The following is a 23,355-nucleotide window of genomic DNA, read 5'->3' on the forward strand; positions in this document are numbered from 1 at the left end:
AAACCATTAATACTCAAAACAAACATTAAATTTCAGATAACATACATAATTTACATTATGTGAGGATTGAAAGTGGCAGCCTCTTGTTTTAACTCTGTTTTCTTATATAGAAGTTCTTAAGTAACATGTATAAATGCTAGGTAGGATATCAAAATACTGTTTGTGTATTTTTAAGGACTTAGCAATTTCATTGTGATATTTCCCTCAAATGAGAAGATAGCTAGTTAAAATAGTGATATTGAGAACTTAAATATAAGAATTTGCACTTTAGAGCATAAAGTAATTTGTGTTGTCTGTCATTGCCCATTTGGATTTTAAAACAAGGAAATAGTGTAGAGTATTACAATCCTGCTCTTCTTTACAGCTATATCATAATTTAGCTCTTTTAGACTGAAACAGTTTTCACAGAGAAAAATGTAGGGGAAATATCATGAAATTATTGACCTTTAGCAAGTTTTCCTGTCTACATTTTAAAAATCCAGTTCAATTTATTTAACAGTGAAGGGACAGTGCAAGGAGTTAAATGTTTACCATGAGAGAACAACACTGGTAATTACTTTGATTTCAGTTCCTTTTGATGTGCATTCAGAGGATGAAGAGGTCAATAATATTATGGCCATGCAAATAGAAAAGGGTTCCTTTTGACCATATTAAAAAAAAATAGAGGATTATTAAAGCATTAACCTTGATTTTAATGGCCTTGGTTGAGTGGTGAGATCACAATTTGGATGAGCCTGATTATTTACTAAATACAATACATAAATGCAACGGGTTCTTAACACCCATTGCACTCTGGCATTATCGCATTACTGCCATCCTTTGTTGCCTTGCAGACAGGAATATGAAAGCAATCTGTCATGTAGTGAGACTGGCTCCAGAAGCATTTCTCTGATAAGAAGACCCCCTGCCCTTTGCTAGTGTCTGGTCCAGTAGGCTTAGCCATGCGCTTAATCCCCAGAAAGTGGTTCGATTATTGCTGACCAGCAATGGCAAGATAGTTTTTTTTTTTTTTTTTATTTTCTGCTTCCAAGCTATCAACCTTCCATTAATTCCTTAAGCAGAAATACGGTGCAATCTATATTTCCTTGGCATGTGTCACCCAGATGGTGCCGTGCTTATGTTTTCAAATAACCATGTTCCAAAATAACATAGTTTGAATAATAAATTCTACAAATCCGTCCTAAGAAAAAAAAAGCATAATTCTCAGAAGCTGCATAAACTTTTACACATGATGCTGTGGCTTATCCCTTTATGCAGAATTTTTGTATACATGTCTTTAAAGCGATATTTGCCTCAAGTTGTCTTTCCTTTTGTTGTTGTCAGTCACTGTTAACATGTTATGTCTTAAACAGTAGTCCGACACTCTTGGTCAGCAATACTGAACCTGTCATTTAATATAGCTGGTCTTCAATCCTATGTGTAGGTCGATGCTGTCAAGCAACCATGACTGTACATTTTGGTATTGATTGGGATTGCTATGGCCAATTCCTCCCCAACTCACATTTTTCCTTTTCCTTTCCTCTGCTAAAAATGGGGAGAATTTTGAACATATGTCTTTTTTATGTATGTGTCAAAAGAATTTGGTAAATTCTGACACCTCCTTAAGCACATGTTTAACATGCATATTTACTTGCATTTATCTACATTTACAGATGCTTTAATTTTTGTAATACTTTGAGGATTTTGCCTTTTAAAAATGATCCTTGTCTTTTTTTTTTTAAACCATTAGATTTCCTATTATGAAATCCCTGGCCCAGTAAATAGGACAACACAGCGTCGTCTAGCTATCAATTGTGTTCAAGATAGAGTTGTTTGCTGGTGGCCACTGGTCAGTGATGATGCTTGGCCTTGGACCCCCATTTCTTCTGAGAAGGACAGAGCCAATTTGCTGCTCCTGAGTTATGCTCAAGGAAAGCTGGAGGTAAATCTAAAGCAAATATATACATTTTGTTGAAGAGAAACTAAAGTAGGGTTATTAGTTTCCTATTCTGAAATAAGTATAAATACTTTTAAAAGTCTATAATTAGTTTTCCAAATATTCAACAAAAGTAATTACATATGATATGGGATCCTTTAAAGTATCACATCTGGAGGATCCACAGACAGTTTCAGGACTCGCCCGAATACCATAGTGATAATTAGCACAAGCTTCTGGGTTCAAATCCTAGCTCTGCCACTACCTACCTCTCTTGAGGTAGATTACTATTCCTTGAGCAGATTACTAACCTCTATGTGCTGTGGTTTCATTATTTGAAAAACAGAGTGAATGAAGATATCCAAGTTAATAGATGCATTTAGAGCAATAATGATGTAATGCTATTATTACATGTATTAATTAATAGTCTCAATTACTATTGTGATTCTTGTCATTATCATTATTAGTGCTGTCATTACTGTTTGCTCATGATTTCATGCCTTTCAAAGCTGTGTTATTAACCACCTTCTTTAAACATCAGTTAGTCGGACAAGGCAATGGCACCCCACTCCAGTATTCTTGCTTGGAAAATCCCGTGGATGGAGGAGCCTGGTGGGCTGCAGTCCATGGGATCGTGAAGTTGGAGACGACTGAGCAACTTCACTTTCACTTTTCACTCTCATGCCTTGGAGAAGGAAATGGCAACCCACTCCGGTGTTCTTGCCTAGAGAATCCCAGGGACAGAAGAGCCTGGTAGGCTGCCATCTCTGGGGTCGCACAGAGTCGGACACGACTGAAGCGACTTAGCAGCAGTCAGTTAGCAAACAGTAGTCAAATGCCTGTTTTCTATAAGACTCTGTGGTGCCAAACCATGGCTTGGGGCAAGGATTTGTAAGGAGGGCCTTAGAGGAGCAGCCTTCTCGATCTAGTGTCCTGCCTGGGACACAGACACCAAAAGGGATAATCTAGGAAGTGTATATGAGATCTCACCCTATCTATTTCTGAAAATGTTCCATCATCATTCATTATCATGAACCTGTGGATATTTTAATCTTGTATCAGTACTTTTGAGTCTGAAATTCTGTTTTCTTAATGTAACTTTAAACTGAAAAAACAACCTCCTCAACGTGGTTTTTCAGTGGATAAAATGGTATGTTTTGTCTAGGTAAAATTGTATGTTCCTGTATTTTCTCTAAATCCATTATCTTTTAGACTTTAAGAAGTATTTTTCAGAATTAGTGTTCTGAGATAATGAACAAGTACAAGTTTTCTCTATCCCCCACTTACCTCTTCTGATTTTACAAACTTACAGGCTATCTTTTAAGACTGAAGAGCCCTTTTTAATTAATTTACCTTTTTCTGGAACTTTTCCAATTTTGTTGTAGTAACTAAGACCACTTTTAATGCTCCAGGTATGGATTTTGTAAGGATAAAGAAGTACTTTATTCCTATTCACTTCCTGTTCGTGCCTACCATCATACTGATCTTGGATCTAGAAGCTAACTGACTAGAAGCCCTAATCAAAATGACTTCAGTAATAAAGCCAACTAGAATTCTTTTAAATGTTCTGTCTTACAATAAAAGTAAAAAAAAAAAAAAGCATAAATCAACCTTTAGTTTTACAGTACACAAATTACCTTTATTGAAATGAACTTATTACCTGAAATTAGGACTGTTTGAAAAGGGTATATACATATGGTCCACATACTTCATCCCCTGTGTCTAGTTTATGGACTTTGTGGTTCGATAAACCTCAGTTTGCCTATTGGTTGGACCATATACTGTGTGACTTGAATCAAGTTTACTCCTGTAAGGTTCAGCCTGCTTTTAACTAATGATACATTCTTTGGTCTTGGGTAGATCACCTACCCTGACTGTAGTTTTCTAATTTTTAAAATGATGGATTTAAACTATATGGGTCCCAGGCAGCTCAAAAAAAAAGTACTCATCTGAATTCTGAAGCACAGGTCTGATTTTGCCATTGCTTATTCAAATGCATTCATTAGATTTTCAGCTAAACTTAACTTCCACACTGAAAAGCACCCCCTTGCCCCGGCTGGTCGTGACCTACTGTGCCAATGTTATTTCTTTATACAAATCTATGTTCTAGCCAAATGATGTACTCACTGCTTCTTTATTTCTCACCTTCTGCTTGTACAAGTTTCAAGTAGGAAATGGCAACCCACTCCAGTATTCTTGCCTGGAAAATTCCATGGACAAAAGAGCCTGGCAGGCTATAGTCCATGGGGTTGCAAAGAGTCAGACACAACTGAGCATGCAAGCAGTGCACACCTGTACAGATTACAGGTATTTCTACCTGAAATGCCCTTCCCTGGGCTTCCCGGGTAGCTCAGCTGGTAGAGAATCCCCCTGCAATACAGGAGACCCTGGTTCAATCCCTGGGTCGGGAAGTTCTCCTGGAGAAGGGATAGGCTACTCACTCCAGTATTCTTGGGCTTCCTTGATGGCTCAAAAAGTAAAGAATCCTCCTGCAATGCAGGAGACCTGGGTTTGATCCTTGGGTTGGGAAGATCCCCTGGAGGGAGGACATGGCAACCCACTCCAATATTGGGGCTTCCCTAGTGGCTCAGACAGTAAAGAACTGGTCTGCCATGCAGGAGACCTGGGTTCAATCACTGAGTCAGGAAGATCCCCTGGAGAAGGGAATGGCAACCCACTCCAGAATTCTTGCCTGGAGAATTCCATGGATAGAGAAGCCTGGTGGGCTAAAGTCCATGGAGTCACAAAGAAACAGACACGATGGAACTAACACTTTCACTCTTTCTCTCTTCACATCATTCATCAGCTGTTGAGCATGACCATGGAGTAGCTGTTGCTGTTTAGTCCCTAAGTCCTGTACTACACTTTTGCAGTCCCATGGACTATAGCTCACCAGGCTCCTCTGTCCCTGGGATCTCCCAGGCAGGAATACTGGAGTGGGTTGCCATTTCTTCCTCCAGGGGATCTTCCCATCGCAGGGATCAAACCCATGTCTCCTGCATTGTCAGGTGAATTTTTTACCACTGAGTGACCTGGGAAGCCATAAGCACTGTATTTCGTGCCAGAGGATATGAATACAAAGCTTTCCCTGCCTGCAAGGGTCTTAGTGTCTACCAGTGAGAGACAAATATGAAAACACGTGCGTACACTAAAGTGTTAAAGTACTGTGGATATATGTTAGCAGTACAGGAACCAGTGGGAAATGACTGTTTTTACCTAGAGAGATAATAAGGGGGAACTTTCAAAGAGGATTTACAACTTGCTCAAGGTTGGTATGGAGAAGGCAATGGCACTCCACTCCAGTACTCTTGCCTGGCAAATCCCATGGACGGAGGAGCCTGGTAGGCTGCAGTCCATGGGGTCGCTAGGAGTCAGACATGACTGAGTGACTTCACTTTCACTTTTCACTTTCCTGCATTGGAGAAGGAAATGGCAACCCACTCCAGCGTTCTTGCTTGGAAAATCCCAGAGACAGGGGAGCCTGGTGGGCTGCCGTCTATAGGGTCGCACAGTTGGATACGACTGAAGCGACTTAGCGGCAGCAGCAGCAGCAAGGTTGGTACACAGTTTTACCTTTTTTTTTGGTTACTGTCCTAAGTTTCATATCAAAATTGTACTAGCCTTGTGGAGTGATTTGACTAGCTTTTCTCTTTTCTCCTCTGTGAAACAGTACCAAAAGAAATATGTGATACTTGAATGTTTGGTAAAACACATAAAAGCATCTGGGTGTGCTATCTTTTAAGGAAGATAGATTTATTTTTTTATCACTGATTCAGTTTTCCAGTGGTTGGTTTTCAGGAATTCTGTTGTTTCCTTGAGTCATTTTCCTTATTTTGTGTTTTTGGAAAATTATCCATCTTGTTTAAGTATTTGAATAGATTTTCATTAAGTTTTATATGATATTTGTACCTGATTTTTACTTATCACCACTGACTGTATATATTTATCTTAATATATTAAGATATAGAATAATTCTTTTATCAAGTAACTTCTGTCTTAGATTTGGTCCTTTCAATCTATCAAAATTAAATTGTTGGAAAAATTAATAAAGATTTTTTTTTCAGAACCTCATGTGTACTTCTAAATGCAAAAAAGTGAATGTCTTTTGGAATAATTGTCTGGGGAAATAATTGTTTCTTTCTGTGTGTATAAAGACAGTCTTTAACCATGAATTGTAGCATATTTTTTAGGAAAACGTGAACTAAAACTACTAGTTTATAAAGGTAATATTTGGGCATATATCTTTAAATATTTTTCACTAGCAACCAATAAACTTCTTACACTAATCTTCAGAATAAGAGATACAATATACTCTTAAACCCTAAAAGTCAGACTACAAAAGTAGCAACTTTATAAAGAAGAAATTTAATCTTTGTATCTATTAAATGACAGAATTTAAAAAAAATCATTTCCCATCCAATTTCAATCAGAAAAGATAATAAGCTTTTATTTGGACTGTGGCAAGATCCTAGAGTAGTGGTTCCTAGCCTTGGCAACACATTACAGTCACCTACAGAGCTTTTACAAAGGGATGCACCCAGACCAATTACATCAGAATCTCCAGAGGGGGAGGCAGCATCATTATTCTTTTACAGCTTCCCTAGGTGATTCTCATGTGCATCCAAGTTGAGAACCACTGCTTTACAACAGACTGAAAAAATTGTATAAAGCCATCTCTTTTGCATAACAGACCATGGAAAGGATAAAGCCCACATACTGAACCAAATGAGTGTTCTAATAGTAGACTCTAAGTAGAAAATTGGCTTACCAAGCAGCTGAAGAGGAAAAAAAGAAAAACAAAGAAAACAGAAATAAGCTCTCTGTTACTGAATTATCTGTCTTTCAGAGGAAGAACGTTTTAAAATTTATTTTATGGATATTAGAAAACTGCAGGTCTAATTGCACACCACAGAGTTCTAAACAACAGTACATATCTTAATTAGAAACGTAGAACAAGAGAGATTTTTATTGTCTGGGAAAAAGATGGTTTTGAAAAATGCACAATAACTAGGATGAAGAAAAACATTTTTATCTATAAAATTCATTTAAAAATAGTTTTCTGTGGTATTTGTGTTTATTCTCATACATAACACAGTAGTCCTTTTTATTTAATATAGGACTTCCCTGTAGCTCAAACATAAACAATCTGCCTGCAATGCAGGAGACCAGGGTTTGATCCCTGGGTTGGGAAGATCCGCTGGAGAAGGGAATGGCAATCCACTCTAGTATTCTTGCTTGGAGAATTCCATGGACAGAGAAGCCTGGCAGGCTACACAAAGAGTCAGACACGACTGAGTGACTAACACATATATGCTTAAGATCCCCTGGAGTAGGAAATGGCAACCCATTCTAGTATTCTTGCCTGGAAAGTCCTATGGACAGAGGAGCCCAACAGGCTTCAGTCCATGGGGTCGCAAAGAGTTGGACATGACTGAGTGGCTGAGCACACTCTCTATATTTACTTTTGGAAAAAGTAATTACTATCATCCTGCTGCTGCTGCTAAGTCGCTTCAGTAATGTCCGACTCTGTGAGACCCCATAGACAGCAGCCCACCAGGCTCCCCCATCTCTGGGATTCTCCAGGCAAGAACACTCTAGTGGATTGCCATTTCCTTCTCCAATGCAGGAAAGTGAAAAGTGAAAGTGAAGTCGCTCAGTCGTGTCCGACAGTTCGCAACCCCATGGACTGCAGCCTACGAGGCTCCCCTGTCCATGGGATTTTCCAGGCAGGAGTACTGGAATGGGGTGCCATTGCTTTCTCCGTACTATCATCCTAGAAATATTTAATTCATTAACTTTGTCAAAAATGTGATGACCACCCAACTTACTTTTCTGTTATCTTATTTGAGTAGATATTTTAACTTTTCAGCTATAAGCATTCGATAAAGCTTTCTGAGTATGGCAATAATTTCAAGATATCTTATTCAGAGAAGGCCACTTGAATCTGTTTAACCAAATTAATAAAAAACATATTAGCAGAGCTATTAAACCTTAAAACATGTTGTCAAGGAATGATTTAGAGGAGCAGTCAATTGATGAGAAAGTAAAAATGTGACCTACTTTTAATACAGTGTAATTTGATAAAAGAAGCATTTAGAAAGCATTACATATCATTCACCTGAAAAGCCAGAATATTTCAGAGACATCTCTTCCAAAGAGATGTATATATTGTGTTATTTTTCAACTAAATAACCAAGATTTTCTATCTTAGGGATGATGAGGTTGTTGTAATCTCTTTATTATAAAGTACAGTAAGGAAAACCATAGGGACAAGATATATAATTTAATGAGCTTTTACTAAAGAAACACCCCTGTAACCACACTCAGGTCAAGAAATAGACTTTCCCAGGCACCAGAAATAGTGCTATGTACTTACTCTGTTTTAATCTCAACCCTTCCCTAGTCCCCCAGAGTATCCTCTGTTGTGACTTTTACACTTTTTCTCATATATCACCTAAGTGTGTATCTCACAAAACTGCAGTTTAATATTATCTATTTAAAACATGCTAATATGTCTTTCATTTATTTATTTTTGGCTACACTGGGTCTTTGTTGCTATGTGGGACTTCCTGTAGTTGCAGGGAGCAGGGACTACTCGCTAATTGCAGTGAGGCAGACTTCTCATTGAGATGTCTTCTCTTATTGCAGAGCGTAGGCTCTAGAGCCTGTGGGCTTCAGTTAGTTGTTGCATGCAGGCTCTAGAGCCACCGACTGGCTCAATAGTTGTGGTGCACAGGCTTACTTGCCTTGCAGCATGTGGAATCTTACCAGTCCCATGTCCTCTGCATTGACAGGTGAATTCTTAACCACTGGACCGCCAGGGGAGTCCTAAAACATGTTAATGTGTCTTTGAAATCTCTTTTTAGTCTGCAAGTTCCCGCTCCACTCTCTTTTTTTATGTTTTTCATTGAAAGTTATCTGTTGAAACTGTAGTGTCCCACAGTCTGGATTTTGTTGGTTCCATCATCATGATGTGGTTCAGCATGCTTCTTTGTCTTTTAAAAATTCTGCAAGTTAGTGGTCAGTTTTGGCAAGAATGTATGTGAAGGAGTGTTTTTTAATTGGAAGGCATATGATGCTAGGTTGTATTTCTCTCTTTTGGTTGACTCTCTATTTTTAGTAACTACTGATGCTCAGTGCTTAGGTCCATTAATTCATGGAGGTTGCAAAATGGTGATATCTAATGACATTATTTTTTAATTAGTTGGGATACTTTTATAATGAGACACTTCTACTCATCTCCTATGTGTTTTCCCAGTAGCTGGATTCATATAGTGTGATCAGGATAAGTGTCTGTTTCTTTTATTTACTAGTTTTCAAGATTGGATTGGTTCTCTGTCACTCCCTGAAGGTAATCAATTAGTTTTTGTTTTTAAATAACATTATTAACTCATGGATTTAGACATATTTGACTTAATGGGTTTCATAAATTGTTATATTTTTGGAAGTACAGATTCTTTAACTAGAGCAAAGGTATTCTCTTCGAGTTGGCTTCTCTTCTTGTCATACCTTAGTAATGGATAGCTTCCCTTTACTGGTAGCTACCCTATACCAGAGGGTAGCTTCCCTCTGGTATAAAAATATAGTCCATGGTTATCTTGTGCATTTCCTGCTGCAAACATGGAATTCTTGATTTATTCAATAAGGTCTGGTTTCTGAATCACTGAAGAAATGAAAGAGGAAATTAAAAAATTAAATGAGATATTTTTTGAAAGACAAATGAAAAAGAAAGCAAGATTATCCAAAAGGTATGCTGCTGCTGCTGCTGCTGCTGCTAAGTCGCTTTAGTTGTGTCTGACTCTGTGCAACCCCATAGACGGCAGCCCACCAGGCTCCCCCGTCCCTGGGATTCTCCAGGCAAGAACACTGAAGTGGGTTGTCATTTCCTTCTCCAATGCATGAAAGTGAAAAGTGAAAGTGAAGTCGCTCAGTTGTGTCTGACCCTCAGCGACCCCATGGACTGCAGGCTCCTCTGTCGATGGGATTTGCCAGGCAAGAGTACTGGAGTGGGGTGCCATTGCCTTCTCCATCCAAAAGGTATGGGATGCACCAAAAGCAGTTCTTAGAGGGAAGTTTAAAGGGATCACGAGCTTACCTCAGGAAACCAGAAAGATCTAAAGTAAATAACCTAACCCTGCACCTAAAACAACTAGAGAACGAAAAACAAACGAAACCCCAAGTTAGTATAATGAAAGAAATTACAAAGATCAGGACAGAAATCAATGAAATAGAGACTAAAACCAATAGAAAAGATCAACAACACTAAAAGCTAGTTCTTTGAAGATATGCAAACCTGATAAACCTTTAGCTAGACTCATCAAGAAAAAAAGGGAGAGGGCCCAAATCAAAATCAAAAATGAAAAAGAAGTTATGACAGAAGGACAAAGGATCATAAGAAACTACTGCAAGGAACTACATGCCAATAAACTGGTACAGCCTAGAAGAACTGGACAGATTCTTATAAGAGTACAGTCTTGGAAGACTGAACCAGAAATAGAAAATATGAAAACATCAATTACAGTACTGATACTGAATCAGTAGTTTAAAATCTCCCAACAAACAAAAGTCCAGGAACAGATGGCTTCATAGGTGGGCTCTACCAAACATTTAAAGAGTTAACACCTATCCTGAAACTATTATAAAATATTGCAGAGGGTGGAACATTTCTGAACTCATTCTATATGGCCACCATCACCCAGATACCAAAACCAAGGATATGAAAAAAATTACAGACCTATATCACCAATGAACATAGACACAAAAATCATCAGCAAAATACTGGCAAACTGACTCCAATAGTACATTATAAGAACCATACACCTTGATCAAGTGAGATTTATGCCAGGGATACAAGGATTTTCAGTATACACCAATCTATATGATACATTGAATTAACAAATTGAAGAATAACAACTATATGATTAGCTCAGTAGATAAAGTAAAAGCTTTTGAGAAAATTCAACATCCGTTTATGATTTTAAAAGAAACCTCTCAAGAAAGTAGGTACTAAAGGAACATGTGTGCATTCTCAGTTGTGTCTTACTCTTTGCGACTCCATGGATGGTAGCCCACCTGGCTTCTCTGTCCATAGGATTTTCCCAGGAAGAATAGTTGAGTGGGTTACCATTTCCTTCTCCAATTAAGGGAACATATCTTATAATAAAGGTCATATATGACAAAGACAGCTAACATCATACTCAGTAGTGAAAATCTGAAAGCATTCCTTTTAGGATCAGGAAAAAGACAGTGATGTCCACTCTTGCCACTTTTATTCAACATAGTTTTGGAAGTCCTAGCTATGACAGTCAGAGAAGAAAAAGAAAGAAAAGGAATTCCACATTGGAAAAGAAAAGGTGAAAGTGTCTTTGTTTGCTGTTGACCTGATACTATACAAGAGAATCCTAAAGATGCTACCAGAAAACTACTAGGCTCTTCAATGAATCTGGTAAAGTTGCTGGATACAAAATTAATACAGAAATCTCTTGCATTCCTATACGCTGACAACAGAAGTTCACAAAGAGAAATTAAGGAAACAATACTGTTTACCATTAAGTGAAAGTCGCTTAGTTGTGTCCGACTCTTGGCAACCCCATGGACTGTAACCTGTCAGGCTCCTCTGTGCATGGAATTTTCCAGGGCAGAATACTGGAGTGGGTAGCCATTACCTTCTCCAGGGGATCTTCCCAACTCAGGGATTGAACCCAGATCTCTCACATTGCAAGTGGATTCTTTTCCTTCTGAGCCACCAGGGAAGTCCAAGAATACTGGAGTGGGTAGCCTATCCCTTTTATAGCGGATCTTCCTGACCCAGGAATCGAACTGGGGTCTCCTGCATTGCAGGCAAATTCTTTACCAGCTGAGCTACTAGGAAAGCCCACCGATGAATCAAAAAGAATGAAATACATAAGGGGGCAAAAGACATGTACTCAGAAAACTATAAGATACTTATGAAAGAAATCAAAGATGACACAAACAGATGAAGAGATATACTACATTCTTGGATTGGAAGAATCAATATTGTCAAAATAACTCTACTGTACAAGGCATGAAATTAAAAGACACTCCTTGGAAGAAAAGTTATGACTAACCTAGATAGTATATTCAAAAGCAGAGACATTACTTTTCCGACTGAGGTCCATCTAGTCAAGGCAATGGTTTTTCCAGTAGTCATGTATGGATGTGAGAGTTGGACTGTGAAGAAGGCTGAGCACCGAAGAATTGATGCTTTTGAACTGTGGTGTTGGAGAAGACTCTTGAGAGTCCCTTGGACTGCAAGGAGATCCAACCAGTCCATTCTGAAGGAGATCAACCTTGGGATTTCTTTGGAATGAATGATGCTAAGGCTGAAACTCCAGTACTTTGGCCACCTCATGCGAAGAGTTGACTCATTGGAAAAGACTGTGATGCTGGGAGGGATTGGGGGCAGGAGAAGAAGGGGACGACTGAGGATGAGATGGCTGGATGGCATCACTGACTCAATGGACACGAGTTTGAGTGAACTCCGGGAATTGGTGATGGACAAGGAGGCCTGGCGTGCTGCGATTCATGGGGTCGCAAAGAGTCGGACACGACTGAGCAACTGAACTGAACTGAACTGATACAAGGCAATCTACAGATTCAATGCAATTCCTATCCGAATTTTTCACAGAATTAGAATAAAACTTTTTTACAGTTTGTATGGAAGCACAAAAGGTCATGAATATCCAAATCAGTCTTGAGGAAAAAAAATGGAGCTGAAGGAATCAGGTGCCCTGACATCCGACTATACTACAAAGCTATAGTAATCAAAACAGTATGGTAGTGGCACAAAAACAGATATATGGGTCAGTGGAAGAGGATGGAAAGCCCAGAAATAAACCCACGTTCATATGGTTAGTTAACTTGCGACAAGTGAGGCAAGACTACACAATGGAGAAAAGACAGTTTCTTCAATATGTGGTGCTGGGAAAACTGGACAGCTATATCTAAAAAAAAAATTAGAACATTCTTTAACACCATATACAAGAATAAAATAAAAATCGATTAAAAACCTAGATGTAAGAATAGAAACCGTAAAGCTCCTAGAGGAAAACATAGGCAGAACACTCTGATATAATTGCAGTAATATTGTTGGGGGGATCTGTCTCCTCGAGTACTGGAAATAAAAACAAAAGCATGCAAATGGCACCTTATTAAACTTAAAAACTTTTTCATGCAAAGGAGACCTTTCACCAGTGGACTGGGAGAATAAATTTGCATACTGTGCTACCAAGGGATTAATTTCCAAAATATGTAGATAACTCATCCCTGCAGTTAAGTATCAGAAAAAATCCAACCCAATCAGAAAATGGGCAGAAGAAGTAAATGTTTCTCCACAGGAGACATACAGATAGCCAATAGGCACATGAAAAGATGTTCAACGTCACTAATTATTAGAGAAATGCAAATCAAAACTACAATGAGGTATGATCTCACACCAGTCAGAATCTGCCTCTTGTTGTTGTGTCTGACGCCTTGTGACCCCATGGACTGCAGCAGCCCAGGCCTCCCTGTCCCTCACCATCTCCTCGAGTTTGCCCAAGTTCATGTTCATTGCATTGGTGATGCTGTCTAACCATCTCATCCTCTGACATCCTCTTCTCTTTCTGCCCCCAATCTTTTCCAGCTACAGGGACTTTTCCAATGAGTCATCTGTTCGCATCAGATGACCAAAATATTGGAGCTTCAGCTTCAGCATTAGTCTTTCCAGTGAATATTCAGGGTTGATCTTCCTTAAGATTGACTGGTTTGATATCCTTGCCATCGAAAAGATTTTCAGGAGTCTTCTCCAAAACCACAGTTTAAAGGCATCAGGCATCAATTCTTTGGCATTTTGCCCTCTTTATGGTCTAGTTCTCACAACTGTACGTAACCACTAGGAAGACCATCAGTTCAGTTCAGTTGCTCAGTCGTGTCCAACTCTTTGCGATCCCATGGACTGCAGCACACCAGATGTCTCTGTCCATCACCAACTCCTGGAGTTCACTCAGACTCGCGTCCGTCGAGTCAGTGATGCCATCCAGCCATCTCATCCTTGGTTGTCCCCTTCTTCTCCTGCCCCCAGTCCCTCCCAGCATCAAAGTCTTTTCCAATGAGTTTACCCAGACTCATGTCCATTGAGTTGGTAATGCCATCTAACCGTCTCATCCTCTGTCATCCCCTTCTTCTGCCTTCAGTCTTTCCCAGCATCAAGGTCTTCTCAAATAAGTCAGTTCTTCACATCAGGTAGCCAAAGTATTGGAGTTTCAACTTCAACATCAGTCCTTCCAAATGAATATCAGGACTGATTTCCATAAGCATGGACTGGTTGGATCTCCTTGCAGTCCCTTTGACTCTCAAGAGTCTTCTCCAACACTACAGTTCAAAAATATCAATTCTTTGGTGCTCAGCTTTCTTTATAGTCCAACTCTCATGTCCATACATGACTACTGGAAAAACCATAGCCTTGACTAGACAGACCTTTGTTGACAAAGTAATGTCTCTGCTTTTTAATATGCTGTCTAGGTTGGTCGTAACGTTCCTTACAAGGAGTAAGCGTCTTTTAATTTCATGGCTGCAGTCGATGAAAATCACATCTGCAGTGATTTTGGAGCCCCCCAAAATAAAGTCTCTCACTGTTACTACTCTTTCCCTATCTATTTGCCATGAAGTGGTGGAATCGGATGCCATGATCTTCGTTTTCTGAATGTTGAGCTTAAAGCCAGCTTTTTCACTTTCCTCTTTCACTGTCATCAAGAGGCTTGTTAGTTCTTCTTCACTTTCTGCCATAAGGGTGATGTCATCTGCATATCTGAGGTTACTGATATTTCTCCCAGCAATTTTGATTCCAGCTTGTGCTTCTTCCAGTCCAGCATTTCTCATGCTGTACTCTGCATATAAGTTAAATAAGCAGGGTGACAGTATACAGCCTTGACATCCTCCTTTTCCTATTTGGAACCAGTCAGTTGTTCCATGTCCAGTTCTAACTGTTGCTTCCTGACCTGCATACAGATTTCTCAAGAGGCAGGTCAGGTGGTCTGGTATTCCCATCTTTTTCAGAATTTTCCACAGTTTATTGTGATCCACACAGTCAAAGGCTTTGGCATAGTCAATAAAGCAGAAATAGATGTTTTTCGGGAACTCTCTTGCTTTTTTCCATGATCCAGCGGATGTTGGCAATTTGATCTCTGGTTTCTCTGCCTTTTCTAAAACCAGCTTGAACATCTGGAAGTTCTCGGTTCACGTATTGCTGAAGCCTGGCTTGGAGAATTTTGAGCATTACTTTACTAGCATGTGAGATGAGTGCCATTGTGTGGTAGTGTGAGCATTCTTTTGCATTGCCTTTCTTTGGGATTGGAATGAAAACTGACCTTTTCCAGTCCTGTGGCCACTGCTGAGTTTTCCAAATGTGCTGGCATATTGAGTGCAGCACTTTCACAGCATCATCTTTCAGGATTTGAAAGAGCTCAACTGGAATTCCATCACCTCTACTAGCTTTGTTCATAGTGATGCTTTCTAAGGCCCACCTGACTTCACATTCTAGGATGTCTGGCTCTAGATGAGTGATCACACCATCGTGATTATCTGGGTTGTGAAGATCTTTTTTGTACAGTTCTTCCATGTATTCTTGCCACCTCTCCTTAATATCTTCTGCTTCTGTTAGGTCCAGACCATTTCTGTCCTTTATCAAGCCCATCTTTGCACGAAATGTTCCCTTGGTATCTCTAATTTTCTTGAAGAGATCTCTAGTCTTTCCCATTCTGTTGTTTTCCTCTATTTCTTTGCATTGATCACTGAAGAAGGCTTTCTTACCTCTTCTTGCTATTCTTTGGAACTCTGCATTCAGATGCTTATATCTTTCCTTTTCTCCTTTGCTTTTAGCTTCTCTTCTTTTCACAGCTAAAGGCCTCCCCAGACAGCCAGACTGCTAAAATAATTGCCAAAATGGCTAAAAGCATATTCCCTTCCTGTACTTTTCCCCCTAGTTTGCCTAGTTTCCCTCGTTTGCCCCAGTAATGTACATTACTGCAGTACATTGTCAAATCCTGGAACATGACCTTGGTATAATACTATTGACTCAGATACTGGCCTATTTCGTCAGATTTAGAACTTCTGCGAGTGCACAAACACACATGCAGAGTTCTGTGAAATTCTGTCTCTTGTAGACATGTGCTTTGTAATGTTTCTAAATCTAATTTTGAGGTTTTCAGCAGTGTTAAAAATGATCTCAGATACCATTCTCCAGATTTTTGGCCTCCCACATTTACATATGAATAAGATGAATGGCCTGCTTTATTCCTTTATTATTCTTGTTGCGTTTCCTTTCCACACTAGAAATGCTTTTCAAATTTTGCCTCACTAGTATTATAAGTCATATTACTCACCAGGTCTTTTTTTTAATGTAAATTTATTTATTTTAATTGGAGGTTAATTACTTTACAGTATTGTATTGGTTTTGCCATACATCAACATGAATCCGCCACAGGTATACATGTGTTCCCCATCCTGAACCCCCCTCCCTCCTCCCTCCCCGAATCATCCCTCTGGGTTGTAACTAGTACATTACCTTCTTATTTTTTTCTGTTGATCACTGACCTACTTAACAACCCTTCATATCTTTTCTGACAATAAAATCAGTGGTAGAAGAATCTGCCTGCCAGTGCAGGAGACACAAGTTCAATCCCTGTGTCAGGAAGATCCCCTGGAGAAGGAAATGACAACCTACTCCTCGGAAATCCCATGGACAGAGGAGCCTGGTGGGCTACAGTCCGTGGGGTTGCAAAAGAGTCTGACATGACTTAGCAACTAAACAACAACAACAAAATATTTCTACAGGAATGTTAACAGAGTTCTAAAGTTTTTTCTTTTGCCTACCCTGCCCTACTTGTGAGAAACACGCTCACCAGCTCAAACCCAAAGAATGGAAGTAAGGCTTTAATGATGGTCTTGCAAGATCTGGTGTCTGATGGGCAGGCACACCCAGAGTCATTACAGGGAGCATCTTATCCCTAGAATGCAAGTCCCTCTCCCTGTTCCTCTTTGGCTGAGTACCAAGGGGTAAACAGTCTTCCTGGATGTCACCTAGGTTTGTTCCCTCCCTCTTTATGATCTCCTCCCACCACCCCGCCACATCTTATTTCCTCCTTTTCTGTGTACCTATTCCAGTTCTTAGGTTTTGAATTCACCGGTAGGATGAACCTGCATGAAAATCTTAGGCATCTCACCCTCCCTTTGTTTGCCCAGACTTTCTAGTTTTGTATCCCTTATGGCTATCAGCTATTGGCTATTACATCAGCAAGCTCTCACTCAATGCTAGATGTTCTTGAAAACGGACCATTTTGATTTTTTATTTCTTACACTACTAATTAGAAATATATTTCTGGTAAATAATTTACCAGTAATTTTAGAATCAGCAGGGGTAGTGGGTTGGAAGAAGATGAACTGAATTGTTAAAATCCTTTATTCATCCTTTAAAAATCACACTTCTGATGTTTTTAGATAATCTGCTAGGTGTATTATTTTACTAAAAGCCCACTCTATTAGTTTCTGTATATTGTAGGAAATATTTGTCTGTATGTTACTTACAGACTTTCTAAAACAAAATGCTTAAGTTAAAATTTTATAATTTAATTTCTGCAGCTGTGCTCAGTATGTGCTATATAGCTCAGTGGTAAACAGTCCACCTGCCTATGCAGGAGACTCAGGAGACAGGAGATCCATCCCTGGGTCAAGGAAGATCCTCTGGAGAAAGAAATGGCAACCCATTCCAATACTCTTTGCCTGGGAAATCCCATGGACAGAGGAACCTGGCAGACTACAGTCAGACATGACAGCGCACGTGCACACACACACATTTATATATGTTCTATATGAGATATATACATACCTGCTAATATGTTGCTGATATTTAAGGTGGTAATTGACTGTATTCAGTAGGATTCTAGATTAATATGCAGTGCTATGTGTGACAGCTGAAGAAAAACCACAGTCTATCTGAACATACTTGTTATATTTCTTACAGGTTCTGAGTTCTGTACGTACAGAATGGGATCCACTGGATGTTCGCTTTGACACCAAACATCCTAATCAAGTGTTGACAGTGGAGTGCTCCATCAGTGTAGACAAAGAGCCCATGGCTGACAGCTGCATCTATGAATGTGTTCGGAACAAAATCCAGTGTGTATCAGTCACCAGAATACCACTTAAGTCAAAGGCCATTAGTTGTTGCAGGAATGCTGCTGAAGACAAACTGATCCTGGGCTGTGAAGATTCTTCAATAATTCTTTACGAAACTCACCGTAGAGTGACTCTCTTAGCTCAGGCTGAACTTCTGCCTTCGTTAGTAAGCTGCCACCCAAGTGGGGCCATTCTGCTAGTTGGCAGTAACCAAGGGGAGCTGCAAATATTTGATATGGCTCTTTCTCCTATTAACATCCAGCTTTTGGCTGAAGACAATTCACCTAGGGAGACTCTACAATTCAAAAAATTCTTTGATGTTTCCAGCAGTCTTGTTCAAATGCAGTGGATAGCGCCTCAGGTTGTTTCTAAGAAGCTTGAAAGTGGGGACATCTATAATCTCCTCTTTCTCAGGTTTGACAGAGGACCTTTGGGTGTACTTCTGTTTAAACTTGGTAAGTCAAGGAAGTTGGTGAGTAAATAAATTTTTTTATGATGACAGTATAATTAAGACAGTAAAACTGTTCCTGGAATGTAGATTTTTTTGTTTCTCATCCCATCAATATGCTTACATTTCAAACATTTCATGTAGTTTTCTTAAGAAAGTTTTGTGGATGATTTTCTAAAATCTCAAGGTCCATTATATATTGAAAAATTTTGAAATTGCATTAATTTTCCATCACATGAGTAAAAAGCCTGAGCTGTCCATATATGATGCTTTCCAAACTAAACTGGCTACTAAAAAAATTCCTTAAGAAATAGTACATATGAGAATATTTTTAAGTACTTACTATGTCCATTGTAAAATTCTGTGTGTAGGGATATAATACTTTTCCTATTAAGTTATTTTAGATGAGTGTTCATTTCTTTCCAGATTGAAAATATGTAAAACAAGAGTTTTAAAAGAAGAGGAAGGAAAATGCTTGGTTAGAATTTGCTGAAGATATTTGTGTAACTTTATGTTTTTCTTTTAGATAAAAATATTCAAAAAATTATTTCAATATTAGGAAAATTATGTATTAATGTATACTATTTCAACATAATTTTTATTTGCCTTCTATAGGTTTGTATTACCAGCTATGTCCTTAAATATATGATATTTTTAAGGCAGTTTTGATAATTTAACATTCTTGAGAGGAACTTGCTTAGGTTTTAAAAATCATGTTTCAATTAGTGCACATTATTGTCCATCCTAAAGGAGATCAGTCCTGGGTGTTCATTGGAAGGACTGATGCTGAAGCTGAAACTCCCATACTTTGGCCACCTTATGCAAAGAGTTGACTCGCTGGAAAAGACCCTGATGCTGGGAGGGATTGAGGGCAGGAGGAGAAAGGGACCACAGAGGATGAGATGGCTGGATGGCATCACTGACTCGATGGACATGAGTTTGGGTAAACTCCGGGAGTTGGTGATGGACAGGGAGGCCTGGAGAGAGTCAGACATGACTGAGCGACTGAACTGAACTGAACTGATTGCAACCTGAAAACATAGAAAAGTAGATACATTTCAAAACCCCTTACACATTTGGCTCTGTGGCACAAAGTTAAGTTTTTAAAAAACATTGTTTTTTAAGTAACTGTCAGTTTACTTTTTGTTTTTAATGGATCTACTTGCCTCTGAAATAGAACGAATGAAATAAATCTAATGAAAATGACTTAACTTGAAAGCTATCAGGGATATAAGTGAGGCCTATGTTCTTTTCACATGAAAAAAAAAAGAACCTAAATCCATTCATAACATTAGTATTATCCAATAAAAATATGTTTGGAATCTCATTTATTATGAGATAATCCAGTTCTACTTTGCCCAACTACATGTTTAATAGTGGTGTGTCTCCACGCACAACACTTATTAAAGTGGATGTTAGATGTTTTGCATATTTGTTGAAACTCTCTCCCTCTCTCTGTATCCCAGTTACCTGTCAAACAAGAAGGCAATCTACTAACATATACCTAGCTTTTCTTCAGCCCTCCCTTGTGGGCCTACTCACAACAGCTTTGCAAAAAGCACAGCTTTCTCTTCCTATCTCTAGCACATTTGCCTTCTTACTAAAGTAAACAGGCTCTCAGTGTAGGGATTTAGAGGGCTTCCTGCTAATTGCCAGCTTGTAAACTTAATTGGACTATCTCCCTGGGCACTGTTCCTAAATCAATTAGGCAATGAGTTGGCTGTCACCTCTTTTTCCCAAGTAGGTCTCTTGGAAGAGAATTATCCAATAGAAGTCAAGCATTCAAATGAAAAGGTGATAACTTCTGCAACTGACATTTATCATTTAAATTTTATTTTCATTATGACTTATAAGATTTATAGAATAGGGAAATTTTACAGTCTTACACGGTCTTTAAAAGAACAAAACATGGAGTTTCCCAGGATTTTTGAGAATGAAGTGTTTTTGAGATTTTTGAGAAGATTATTGTTTATTATATATTATTTTTCCTAGGAAGAGTAGATTCCTTGAAACAGTATATTCCAGCTAACAGATCTTTTTCTTTCTTTCTTTTTTTTTTTTTAAAGAAAACTCTGTTTAAAGAACAGATTTTTCTTAGGATCTGCTACTAAATACATCCAGAAATTTTAATATACTTCTTGAATTAACACAGTGCTGATTCTGGGCATCCATGTGGAATTTTCATGTATAATTCAAGTTACTGCATATATAAACAGGTAGTTTCATGTGCAGTTTCCCCACTAGAGAGCATTTATGAGATGTTTTTCATATGCTTGTTATGCAAGCCTTTGGAAATTTTGACATGAAAGGTGTAGCGTACAATTTAAGAAGCTGAGATAGATCATAGTTTAAAATAGAATGCTGTCATATGTAAACGTGTCAGTGGCTGCTGCCAATATGCTAAGATTTTTGGAGTCTGACTCTTAGAATAGGTCAGTTAGTGTAATGTTGAAGGAAAACTCTGTTGAAGGCTAGAGCTTCCATTCTAAATCCTTATAATTATCACACAAATGCCACTGGAGGTGAAAAGGCCATCACCACTGTTACTATAAGAATGTGAAAAACTAACATGTCTTCCTCAGGAGGGAGCAAGAGGTGTCATCCTTCTAGGTAGAGGCAGTGTGTAATCAGAATTTCTTTACCTAACAATCATTATTCATATTTCCATATATGTAAACTGGGATTAATTTTAAAAAGAGGAGTTCCTAGTTGTATTTCTTAGATAATAAAGCTTTTCCATTCTCTTCATCACCTTTTCCAACTTTCACTGCTCTCTTTAAACTCATGTGATCAGCTTCTTGCCCTTTCAACAGAGAATCTCCCCTTTTAATAGATACTTCATTGACTTTATCTGCTCCTCACCACCCACCCAACCACTTACCTCCATGTAATAAATCTTTTCAGTTTCAATTCAGTGGGATAGGAGCCTGCCTTTTACCTACGACTAGTTCCACGCTGGATCCCACAGCATTCCCCTTGACGCCTTTACTCTGTCACCTTCCCCACTCTCCCCATGAATCTTGCTACATCAGCAGGCTCAGGCCCAAGCCACACCATGAAACAAAGCAACATACATCTGTTCCTTAAAATTGTTTCCCCTCTGTTATTAATCAAATGTTCACCGTCGTTTCACAGTCAAGCTCTTAATAGAATAGTGAACACTGAATTTCTCTGCTTCTTCGCCCCCATTCCCCCTCACAGCACCACCTTCTGGCTCTTCTCTTCAATGTTCTCCTGGAGCTGCTCTTGGAAAGGTCACCAGTGACTTCCTACTTGATACACATATTTTTCTTCAGTTACTTGATGACTTTTCAGCATTTGATGGCTCCTGACCACATTACCATCAAATTCTCATTGTTCTTGCCTTCTGTGACTCTCAATGCAACTTTTTGGCACTTTTTTATGCTCTTCTTCTGCCTCCTCATGAAAATATTCAGGCTCTCCAAGGTTCCATCTTCAGCTCCCCTCCCATTTTATGCAAAATGAGAGTTTCTTTCTTTATTTTTTTAAATTATTTTTAATTTTTAAATTTTAATTGAAGGCTAATTACTTTACAATATTGTAGTGGTTTTTGCCATACATTGACATGAATCAGCCATGGGTGTACATGTATTCCCCATCCTGAACTCCCCTCCCACCTCCTTCCCCATCCCATCCCTCAGGGTCATCCCAGTGCACCAGCCCTGAGCACCCTGTCTCATGCATCAAACCAAGAGTTTACTTTTTATTTTGGTATCCTGTCTCTGACTTCAGCCTAGGCCACTGCTCTCCACACCCACATGTTAACCTAGCCTACAGGAAACCTACCCCTTGAGTCTGCACAACTGCCTCAGATTTATTATGTGCAAACTTGAAGTTGTCATCTTTCTCCCTGCTTTTCCTCCTGTGTATTCCAGTTTAAGGGATGTTATAGTTATTTAGATGGACAGAAATTACAAGTTAGAAATCATCCTAGAATCCTCCCTCATTCCTAACGCCATATCCAGTCAGCAATGAAATGCCATCAGTTCTGCCTTCTGAGGTTTTGTTCCGTCACTCAATCGTGTCTGACTCTTTTGACCCCATGAACTGCAGCATGCCAGGCTTCCCTGTCCTTTACTATCTCCTGGAGTTTGCTCAAACTCATGTCCATTGAGTCGATGATGTCATCTAACCATCTCATCCTCTGTTGCCCCCTTATCTTCAATCTTTCCCAGAATCAGGGTCTTTTCCAATGAGTTGGATCTTCACATCAGGTGGCCAAAGTATTGGAGCTTCAGCATCAGTCCCTCTAGTGAATATTCTTGGTTGATTTCATTTAGGATTGACTTATTTGATCTCCTGGTTGTCCAAGGGACTCTCAAGAGTCTTTTCCAGCACCACAGTTCAAAAGCATCAATTCTTTGGTGCTCAACCTTCTTTATGGTCCAGCTCTCACATCCATACATGACTACTGGAAAAACCATAGCTTTGACTAGATGGACCTTTGACCACAAAGTGATATCTCTGCTTTTTAATACAACGTCTAGCTTTGTCATAGATTTTCTTCCAAAGAGCAGGTGTCTTTTAATTTCATAGCTGTAGTCACTGTCCACATGATTTTGGAGCCCAAAATGGAGTCACTCTTTCAATGGTTTCCCCATCTATTTGCCATGAAGTGATGGAATTGGACGCCATGATCTTAATTTTTTGAATGTTGAGTTTTAAGCCAGCTTTTTCACTCTCCTCTTTCACTTTCATCAAGAGGCTCCTTAGTTCATCTTAGCTTTCTACCATAAGGGTGGTATCATCTGATTGTCTGAGGTTATTGATATTTCTCCTGGAAATCTTGATTCCCACT

At 39.0% G+C, this 23,355-nt stretch overlaps 1 protein-coding gene across 12 annotated transcripts in view; it reads left to right on the forward strand.

Moving 5' to 3' along the window:
* Positions 1-23,355, forward strand: part of WDPCP (WD repeat containing planar cell polarity effector) — a 604,312-nt gene that overhangs the window by 265,225 nt on the left and 315,732 nt on the right. For all 12 annotated transcript variants that reach the window (XM_069583054.1, XM_069583057.1, XM_069583055.1 and 9 more), the window contains 2 exons: positions 1,730-1,921; positions 17,934-18,543. In XM_069583054.1, the coding sequence (XP_069439155.1) occupies positions 1,730-1,921; positions 17,934-18,543 (802 nt within the window). The remainder of the gene's footprint in view (positions 1-1,729; positions 1,922-17,933; positions 18,544-23,355) is intronic.

This window comes from Ovis canadensis, chromosome 3, assembly GCF_042477335.2.
Source record: "Ovis canadensis isolate MfBH-ARS-UI-01 breed Bighorn chromosome 3, ARS-UI_OviCan_v2, whole genome shotgun sequence".
NCBI lineage: Eukaryota > Metazoa > Chordata > Mammalia > Artiodactyla > Bovidae > Ovis > Ovis canadensis.